This window comes from Siphateles boraxobius, unplaced genomic scaffold (assembly GCF_051911475.1).
Source record: "Siphateles boraxobius isolate OS27281-9 unplaced genomic scaffold, OSU_SipBor_1 16, whole genome shotgun sequence".
NCBI classification, from domain to species: Eukaryota; Metazoa; Chordata; class Actinopteri; order Cypriniformes; family Leuciscidae; genus Siphateles; species Siphateles boraxobius.
The window spans coordinates 6,193,493-6,203,568 of NW_027508766.1; the positions used below are offsets into that span (position 1 = coordinate 6,193,493).

Sequence of the window (10,076 nt, forward strand, 5' to 3'; positions counted from 1 at the left end):
TAAATAGGGGCAATTTAGGTCATGTTTGACTGATTTGGCCCCAAGCCAATATTATGATGGCCCTGGGATAAAATCACAGGTTGAATGACTTGCACAATACAAGGGTGGTGTGTTGATATAATAAAACCACAATAATAGTAGCCTATGTCTCTAATCTTATTCACAGCTCTGTGTACCCTCACAAAAACACACAATACAAATTAAATGGCATGAGAAGCCTGGAGCTGTGGAGGCCACACACAGCTGTTCATAAGTCCATGACCTCTACCTGATGCAGCTGTCCACCACTTCACCATTACACCGTGCCCCACTAATTCACCATGGCCTCCATATCACAACTTGAATTATGATTTACTGGGATTAGTTTCAGCCTTCATGAGTGTCCATGTGTAACGTTAGAAAGATAGACGGACAAACGGACAGACAACTGATCCAGTGTGGGAAATTGGCGTACATTATCAGCCAGACAGTCAGCACAACACACAGACTTTACCATACACCGTAAAAAACACAGAAAGGTAATGTTTACGTTATAACGTTACGCGATTTTTAAAATAGACACCCTATAATTAGAATTAAACAAAAAAAAAATGAAAAAGAAATAACGGCCATCATGTAAAAATAGGAAAAGCAAAATTGGACTTGCATGAGCGAGTAGCAACACACCTGAACCAGACTAGAAATCAAGACATTATTATATTATAAACTGACATGAACCACAAATTATTTCAATAACGTTACAGTCGTATTTCAGTACAGTCTAGGATGAGGCTAGATCTTCAGTGACAGCTACAGCTCACATAACATAACCTAAATAACCTCAAAATAAGTCATAATAATCACGCATATGATTAACTCTAGGTAAACAATAATAAACGATCGTATTTGTGAATTTTCTCCACATGAGTGATTATTCGCCAGCAGCTAACAGGCTAGCGGAGTCCTCCTCTCCTAGCCACAGCTAGCCAGCCCCGGCTACACACAACCAATACATGCCGAACTGTGCGCTTCATTTTCACACAGCTGGATTGCATTGAATGTCATTTCTATAAACCGAATACGATATTTACATTTCTAGAAAGATGCAAAGAAAGGAAGCTGTATTTTGTTGGAGGAATGAAGCTAGCGCCAGTGTGCAGTGTGTATGTGTTTTGCATGTCTCCAGTGTATCCGCATATCCATGAGAACTCACCAGACCAGCCGATGTGTTCAAGCGTCTGTGAGAAGCGCTCTAAAGAGATCCTCTTGCGCTCTTCCCATCCATATTTCACGGTGTGATGCCAGTGCTTTCAGAAGCGGTTACTGGTTCTGTTAGATCTGCTAGTTAGTGGCCATATTTAATCCTCGACATCCCAAACAACACAGGCTTGAGCTCGTCCCAGCTCCACCACTACTTCAGATCTCAGCGGTGTGGGAGACGCTGCCTCCCAGTGCTCGCTGTAGTACTTTAATCACACGGGAAACGGCGACTCCTGCTGGTCAGAACGATGTAGCTCCCCGTTTAAATTTGGAGGAACGTTTTTTTACTCTGAGTCTGGTCAGTTAATAATACGCCAATCTGTCAGAATTTAGTGTTTCTTTAATGCACTTTACTGCCACAGCAGTAAAAGAAGAACGGAATGTCAATTTTACATAATGCTGATGTGGATGTTACAGTTTCAGTGCAATCAATATGTAAATATAGTCACTTGTAATACATGTATATTTAATCAAACACGTTTCTCAATAATAATAAATCCTACACCTGTGCTATAACTTTGTTACATCCATTTTACATTCCTAAGATATCATAAGCATATGCTTCCATAAAAAGGAGCAGTTCACTTATAAGGTGAATATTCAATGCTGGTCTAAACACCCGATTAGGAACATAATTCTGTTCTTGGCAACAACATTTCATCAGTCATGACAAAAGCAAACATAAATCAATAACATTTCTACAGCATGCACAGCTGAAGCAAAAGTTATTCAATCTAAGATCATGTGGCATCAACTGTGAATGGCAAACAAACAAAAGATAAATAACCAAATTACTAGTTCTGTAAGTAGAACACACAGAGAAACAATTATGTATGATTCAAATAAACATTATAGAAGAATTTACACAAGTAAACTTAAAATATATGTATAAGAATGCAGTATTTCTCCATGCATATTGCATTTTCGAATGCGAAACATAATTGTATCTTTTTTCATTAATTATTCCTGTTTTAACTCACACAATCTCTTTCCGTTGCATTTAATTACACTTTAAAGGTAGATTTATAAACAGATTTTTTATTTTTTATTTAAATGAACAAGCACAGAGCTAACGTTTTCATCTTATTGAACACATTTTGATGGAAAATGAAACATTTCAGAGGAAAACATCATCAGAACTTGAATGTAAACGTACAATTAAACTATAAAGAACATATAATGACTTAAGTAAGGATAATGACTGTTTGGCATAGTAGAAAAATGATATTAGTAATTTTATGACTTTTATGACTAATGAAAAATATGAATCAACCTAACCCTGAAATTTACTGTACTCCTGTTTAATACAGCCATAAACAGAATGGTAAAAGTGCCTGTCTGGAGCCATAAGGTCAGTGACCATCTCGGTGTGGTTCATTTTAGGTATTAGATAAAGAGACATACTGACAGAAAGAGAAGTCAGGAGCTCAGAGAACATCACTGATGATTCGGCCGGAACTATGATGTCATTGGTTCCATGGAGCAAACCCACTGGAGGAACGCTGCAAGAAAATCATAGCAAATAATAAAGTGTTTACTGTTAATTCTACAATGACACAATGAATTGCTCTGACCCTCACAGTGGCTAACATAACAGAGCTTAAGTCAACACCCTGACTGTATTCTGCATCTTTCTGTACTGTACTCGTGACCTTTACTTGGTAAACTGCAATTTAGTTGGCCAATTTACCATAGTGATACAAAGAAAGCAAATGAATGTATTGCTGCTTCAGCAGTTGTTAATTTGTGAATAGAAATATGCAATAACTGTCATACCGTTTCAACTGATCCTTATTCAATTTCTTGAGTAATGATGTTGGTGAATAATAATCAAAGTTCTCCACACCATCCATAGCTTTGTGCATAGTTGACACATATTCAACAGCCCGCATTTTCTCATGCTTATAATGATCCATTATACTGTAAACGCCACTCAGACCTATTACAAAAACAAAAAACACAACATGAATGAAAAATATTGCTTTACTTGATCATGTTTTTTTCTAAAAACGAACTTAATTAACAGGGCAATCACTATGCTAAATAATAAACAATCATAATACAAGAAACATAATAAATCTGGAGCATTGATTTACCTATGATTCCTTTAATGGCAGATACAAGATCTCTCTGTTTGTTGGTCTCAATGAACAATTCTTCTACATTGTTCACCAGAAACAGTGTGGTAATGGAACAGAGATGAGCCCCTGCTGAATGACCTATTAATATTATGTTGTCCTGCATTAAAAAAAAGTGTAGGTTCAGAATTAGATGAAGATTTCTACATCAATTTAGCCTAGGTGAAACTGTTTTATTACAAAATAGCATAGAAAATATACACTACCGTTTAAAAGTTTGGGGCCGCTAAGATTTTAAAAACTGTTTTGAAAGAAACATGCTCACAAACATACAGTAAAAACAGTAATATTGTGAAATATTGTTACAATTTATTGAGTTAAATGTTTTCTATTTTCATACATTTTAAAGTACTATTTATTCCTGTGATGCCAAAGTGGAATTTGCAGCAGCCATTACTCCGGTTCTCAGTTTCAGATGATCATTCAAAAATCATTCTAATATGCTGATTTGCGGCTCAAGAAACATCATTTGATCATTTTGTGGAAAATGTGATGCATTTTTTTAGGATTCCTTGATAAATAGACATTTCAAAACAACAGTTTTTATTTGAAATAGAATTGTTTGTAACAATGTAAAAGTCTTTGCCACTTTCTATTTATTTAATGCATGTTTGTTGATTAAAAGTATTAATTTCTTCTTTTGATTGGAACTTTTGGAATGGAGGTGGGGTGGTGATGGCGCAGTGGATAAGACTTTGGTGTGAGAGACCCAGGTTCGAATCCACTGTGAGACACCATTGTGTCCCTGAGCAAGACACTTAACCCCTAGTTGCTCCAGAGGCTTGCGACCTCTGACATATATAGCAATTGTAAGTCGCTTTGGATAAAAGCGTCAGCTACATGAATAAATGAGAAATGAAATAAATGAGAATGGTAGTGTACAATGAAAGCACTTTGAAATATTAAAGTGCTAATATTAAATATTAAAAAGTTAATATTACAAAGTGCATTGAGTAATGCTGAACTGTTAAATTGGCATTTACAACATTGAACATTTTGTTAAATTCATGGAACAGGAAACTTACCCGATCAAGATTGAACGCATGTCCCTTTTCTCTCACCCACAGCAAACTGTCACTAATGTCTTGAATCATATTTAACACATTTCCCTAAAAACACAGCACACATTTTAAGAAAATCCACACTAACAAATAAATAATAAATATTTATAGGTGGTTTACCTTTGGATTTATAGGTGGTTTACCTTTGGAAATATGGAATAATCAGGACATATTACAGAGGCATTAAGCTCTTTTGCCATTTGTAAGGCTAACAGGCAGTAAATTGAGCGGTCTCCTGAACCCCAGGCTCCTCCATACACAAATACAACCACCGGTACAGGAGCAGCGTCAGAATGGGCCGTGCTTGGTGAATAATATAAATCTAACTTATTCCCTCTGCGACCAAAGGTGATGCCCTAGAAAAGGACAGAACAACAATGAAATAGTAAAATAGAAATGGACAAGTGTGTTACTTGACCATCCACCAGCTGGAGTGCCATTGATTTCCACTAGAGGGCAATCCTCCCTTCTCCGTTGCTTTTCCATCATTAAAGGGTTAGTTCACCCAAAAATGAAAATGATGTCATTAATGACTCACCCTCATGTCGCTCCAAACCCGTAAGACCTCCGTTCATCTTTCGAACACAGTTTCAGATATTTTAGATTTAGTCCGATAGCTTTCTGTCCCTCTATTGAAAATGTATGAACGGTATACTGTCCTTGTCCAGAAAGGAAATAAAGACATCATCAAAGTAGTCCATGTGACATCAGTGGGTTAGTTAGAATGTTTTGAAGCATCGGAAATACATTTTGGTCCAAAAATAACAAAAACTACGACTTTATTCAGCATTGTATTGTCTTCCGGTTCTGTTGGGGATCCGCGTTCACGAGTCCGCAGTGACGCTGATGACGTAAGACGCTGCTGACGTGTATCTGGTGCGTCCGTGTATTCGGGTTCAAATAAATATGGCTGGACAAAAAAATGCAAGTCTTCCTCTGTGTGGAAATCCTTAGACATGTTTGTGAAGATTGTTTTGTTTCCAGTGTGCGTCTCCCTCAGACTGTAAACGAAGCTCGGGCGCACCAGACACACGTCAGCAGCGTCACTGAACGCGGATCCCCAACAGAACCGGAAGACAATACAATGCTGAATAAAGTCCTAGTTTTTGTTATTTTTGGACCAAAATGTATTTCCGATGCTTCAAAACATTCTAACTAACCCACTGAGGTCACATGGACTACTTTGATGATGTCTTTATTTCCTTTCTGGACAAGGACAGTATACCGTTCATACATTTTCAATGGAGGGACAGAAAGCTCTCGGTCTAAATCTAAAATATCTTAAACTGTGTTCTGAAGATGAACGGAGGTCTTACGGGCTTGGAGCGACATGAGGGTGAGTCATTAATGACATCATTTTCATTTTTGGGTGAACTAACCCTTTAACTACACTTCCCATAAAACTTTGACTGGACTAATTTAGGTCTCATTACTTCCACCTGTGTGTGTGATTAACTCGTTTGTGTTTGTCTTTTATAAGCTCTGTGTTTTCAGTCACTCATTTCGAAGTCTTGTTTGTATCATCACGGCATATCTGAGTGCTTTTCTGGTTTCCTGTGTTATGGTCCCGATCTTCTGCCAGTTTGCCTGTGTCTTGGACCCTGTTGCTATCTGGATTGTTTGCCCTGTGGTTTTGACCTTTTGCCTGTTATTTGGATTATGATTTTGGAATAACCTTAAAGAAGTAGTTCACTTTAAAATGAAAATTAGCCCATGATTTACTCGCCCTCAAGCATCCTACTGTAGGTGTATATGACATTCTTCTTTCAGGCGAATACAATCAGAGTTATATTAATAAACACCCTGACGCTTCTGAGCTTTATAATGGCAGTGCATTGCAAACCGTCAGATTGAAGCTCAAAAGAGTGCATCCATTCATTACAAAAGAACTCCACACGGCTCCGGGGGGTTAATAAAGGCTTTCTGAAGCAAAGCGATGATTTTTTGTAAGGAAAATATTCATATTTAAAACTTTATAAAGTCAAATAACTAACTTCCGGCCAAGCAAACATATGGATTTGATACTGCTGATATTTACGCTACGCCATGACACACTGCGCTACTTCTGACGTCATGAGTTGCGCTTTATACGCAAGTAGTCTGCGTTTGACCGGAAGCAAGAATTTTACTTGGTAGTGTGTTAAATTTGAATATTTTTCTTACACAAACTCATCTCTTTGCTTCAGAAGGCCTTTATTAACCCCCCGGAGCCGTGTGGAGTTCTTTTATAATGGATGGATGCACTTTTTTGAGCTTCAATCTGATGGTTTCAATCCACTGCCATTATAAAGGCTCAGAAGCGTCAGGGTGTTTATTAATATAACTCCGATTGTATTCGTCTGAAAGAAGAATGTCATATACACCTAGGATGGCTTGAGGGCGAGTAAATCATGGGCTAATTTTCACTTTAAAGTGAACTACTCCTTTAAGAAACTACTGCGTTTGGATCCACAGCCTTTGCGTCTCCGGATTAGTTCATGACAAAGTACATTTTCAAAACATTTTAATATTGTGATTCATGTTTCATCACAAAACTCTAAAAGAATTAACACTGTCCTAAATTTAGACATAATAATAGCTTTGTTTCTTGAACTTTCTCTATCTGTGCCTCTGTACATTATTTTCCTGCTATCTCTGCAAAGCTGCTTTGAAAAAATCTGTATTGTAGTGCTATATAAATAAATGTGACTTGACTTGACTTGTACTGTATAGCTCACTGTGTGCCCTGTGGCTAAATAAACCTTTCTTAACATTAACAGGAATATATAAAAATAGAACTAACTTTCACATAGTGCTTGTTATTTTTGTCATTACTGTACCACAGTTTCCACTGAAAATACAGTTTGCCATACTGCAGATACTTCAGCATTTCAAGCACAGCTCTTGTCAGGCAGTATATGCGTCTGCGGGGAGTGCAAGAAACATCTGCATTATTTAAAAAGCCTACAATTAAAGTAGAGTAGCATCAAAATGTTAATGCTGCGTCACCTTGGTTTGACAGCCTCTAAATATTTTTGGTACCCTGGTTTACTGGGCCAGCCATAGAGCCACTGGGCAACCAGAGAGATACTGTAAGGAAGGCCCACTAATAATGCCCCAGCCACCAATGGAAGAGAGAGATAGCACTTCAATACAATCCTGAAACAGAAATAACAACATCATTTATATCACATTAGTCACATAGTTACTACTCACCTGAACTATTTATGACTCTTCTATGGTATTATTTTAACATGATAATTATATATATATTTTTTTTATTCCAGCTGCTGGTTACTTTTTTATGTTTATGCTCAACAAGGCTGCATTTATTTGATCAAAAATACAGTAAAAGTAGTAATATTGTGAAATATTATACACTTTGACTAACTTTCTATTTTAATATATTTTTAAATGTAATTTAATCCTGTAATGGTAGTGCATTTTCAGTCTTTAGAGTCGCATTTTACTTCAGAAATCATTCATGCTCATTTGCTGCTCAAGAAACATTTCTTATCACTACTCAAAACGGTTGTGCTGCTTAATATTTTTTGGAAACGGTGATCAATGTTTTCAGGATTCTTTGATGAACACTGAAGAGAAAGTTCAAAATAACAGATATTCTCCGAAAACATTTATTTGAAATAGATTTTTCTTTTAGCGTTTAGCATTCAAAACGTTTTAACAATGTAATAGTCTTTACTGGCCCTTTTGATCCGCTTAATGTATCCTTGCTGAATAAAAAAGTATTAAATCACCTCAAACAACTGTATGATTTTAGGATTTCAGGACATTATTTTAACATGATACTTACATTATTTTTATGCCAGCTGCTGGTTGTTTTTTCTAATACCTGGAGTAGCAAAATGACTCTGATTATAGTTAATATACAGTACATAGACGCATAAAATCAGATACTATTTCAGAATTTATTAGAAACCTACCCAGGAGAACGACTTTTTTCCCGATAGTATGTATTCTTTATGTCAACAGCGCCTCCTACATGAAGATACAGTCGGTGGGCTCTCTTCTCTCTTTATCCAAACGAATCCACTAGAATTCAATTACTTTTGAAATAGACAAAAAAAGTAAAGGTTTGTTACTGATATTGAAGAGATCAAAAACAATGTGCATAATGTGTAGTATCTAACAACGTATCTCTTGTGTTAGCTGTCTACAGCATGACTTTCCCATTACAATGTTCTTCAAAACGTAAGAAGGACTCGCAAGGCTTGATAATGCATTAGAAAAGTCGCAAGCAGAGCAAAATAAACAAGGTTGAAATTGCATTTGTTACATAATGACTGTATCTTGGATTTAGCTACTAAAAGATAGTTCAACATGTATTGAAACCAGAACATTAGTGGTGCGAAGAGTGCATTGTGTCAAGGCAGATCACCTGCAGATGACAGTGTCCCGTAAGCCCAGATAGATGCAATCATTGCTTGAACTTCCTGACTACTTCTTTCTTTAGCATGCGCAGATAGCATACTATGTTTCTTATTGGCTCGTTGACTCACGTGGGCGGGACAAATATGCTTCTCAACTCAAACGCACAACTGCCGTTTAGATTAAAAAAAAAAGACGTCCACATTTATCTATAAATTAGCACATAGAAAATAATTGTATTGATATATTTTAAGGTTTATTAGTATGAAAGCGTACACGCCCATATCATAGTCTATCAAAATAACACAAACATAAACATTTGTTTCTCTCATTGGTTTAAGCATTGGTTTAAGCACTTGTCATTTAAGAGGATGTTCCTACTGATGTCCAATTAACACACGTACATTATAATTATTCATATATCAAACAGTTTTATCCTTCATAACATATATTTTTATATTATCATTTTATTGTTTAATTACATTTAATATTATTACATTATCTCAAAATATAATTCTGTCATAATAAACCAACGTGAATGGTTGACTGAATTTGTATTACAATATATATATATTTATATATATATTTATATATATATATATATTGTTTTCTTTTGGTTATGAAGGTCACATTAAAACAGGTTTAAAAACTTTTCACCCTGCCTTGGCTTTGTTTGCTACTTTTGAAATGCATTATGTATAGATTTTGTAGAACCTTTGTCCCAGACTTAGCCTAAAACGATGAAAATGCATAATAAATATATATTTTAAATTAATAAAATTAAAATGATACTAAAATTGTATTGCAGTTTGTAAAAAAAAAACGTGTGTGTGTGTGTGTGTGTGTGTGTTTGTGTGTGTTTGTGTGCGTGTGTGTGTGTGTGTAATAAAAAAATAGTTGTTTTATTTTCAGTCAAAATCAGGCTTTAATCTAAAACTATACAAATCAAAATAATGTGTGCGTGTGCGTGTGTGTGTGTGATTCTATAAATTTCCAGTCAAGCTGTAGTTTTGTCAAATTATAATGCTAAATGAAATGATGAGTCTAATGGTGGGCATATTAGACAATTTGTAAAAGTGTTGTAATATTATTTTCACAAGAAACACATGTATCACCGAACCCCCCGCGTTGAATATGCATAGGTTATATTCTATAGATTAATTATTTTACTGTCTATGGTTAATAATAACTGTAATTTTCCAAGTACAACGTGGTCTTTAAACGTGAATCTATCGGTGCTGTTGGCGGGGTGAGGGGCAAATATCTGAAA

The 10,076-nt window shown here is 35.8% G+C and overlaps 1 protein-coding gene across 2 annotated transcripts; it reads right to left on the reverse strand.

The window, feature by feature from the left end:
- Positions 1-1,559: 1,559 nt before the first annotated feature.
- Positions 1,560-8,926, reverse strand: LOC143739146 (uncharacterized). Of its 2 annotated transcripts, XM_077231346.1 has the most exons (10): positions 8,817-8,926; positions 8,362-8,484; positions 8,232-8,270; positions 7,427-7,576; positions 7,221-7,341; positions 4,582-4,794; positions 4,403-4,486; positions 3,336-3,477; positions 3,016-3,178; positions 1,560-2,741 (listed from the first exon to the last, which is right to left on the reverse strand). In XM_077231346.1, coding segments are annotated over exons 3-10 (1,104 nt in total). In that variant the 5' UTR covers positions 8,234-8,270; positions 8,362-8,484; positions 8,817-8,926; the 3' UTR covers positions 1,560-2,512. The 2 variants fall into 2 exon arrangements, with proteins under 2 accessions (XP_077087461.1, XP_077087463.1); XM_077231348.1 differs by lacking the exons at positions 8,232-8,270; positions 8,817-8,926 and having other exon boundaries at positions 7,427-7,523; positions 8,362-8,486.
- Between the last annotated feature and the right edge of the window lie 1,150 nt (positions 8,927-10,076).

Bases quoted from the DNA above. Each gene is read 5' to 3' on its own strand.
- LOC143739146 (XM_077231346.1), bottom strand. The intron at 7,342-7,426 runs GTGACGCAGCAT...CACTCCCCGCAG, and splicing joins TTAGAGGCTGTCAAACCAAG to ACGCATATACTGCCTGACAA. The intron at 4,795-7,220 runs GTTAGTTCTATT...GTCCTTTTCTAG, and splicing joins ATAACAAGCACTATGTGAAA to GGCATCACCTTTGGTCGCAG.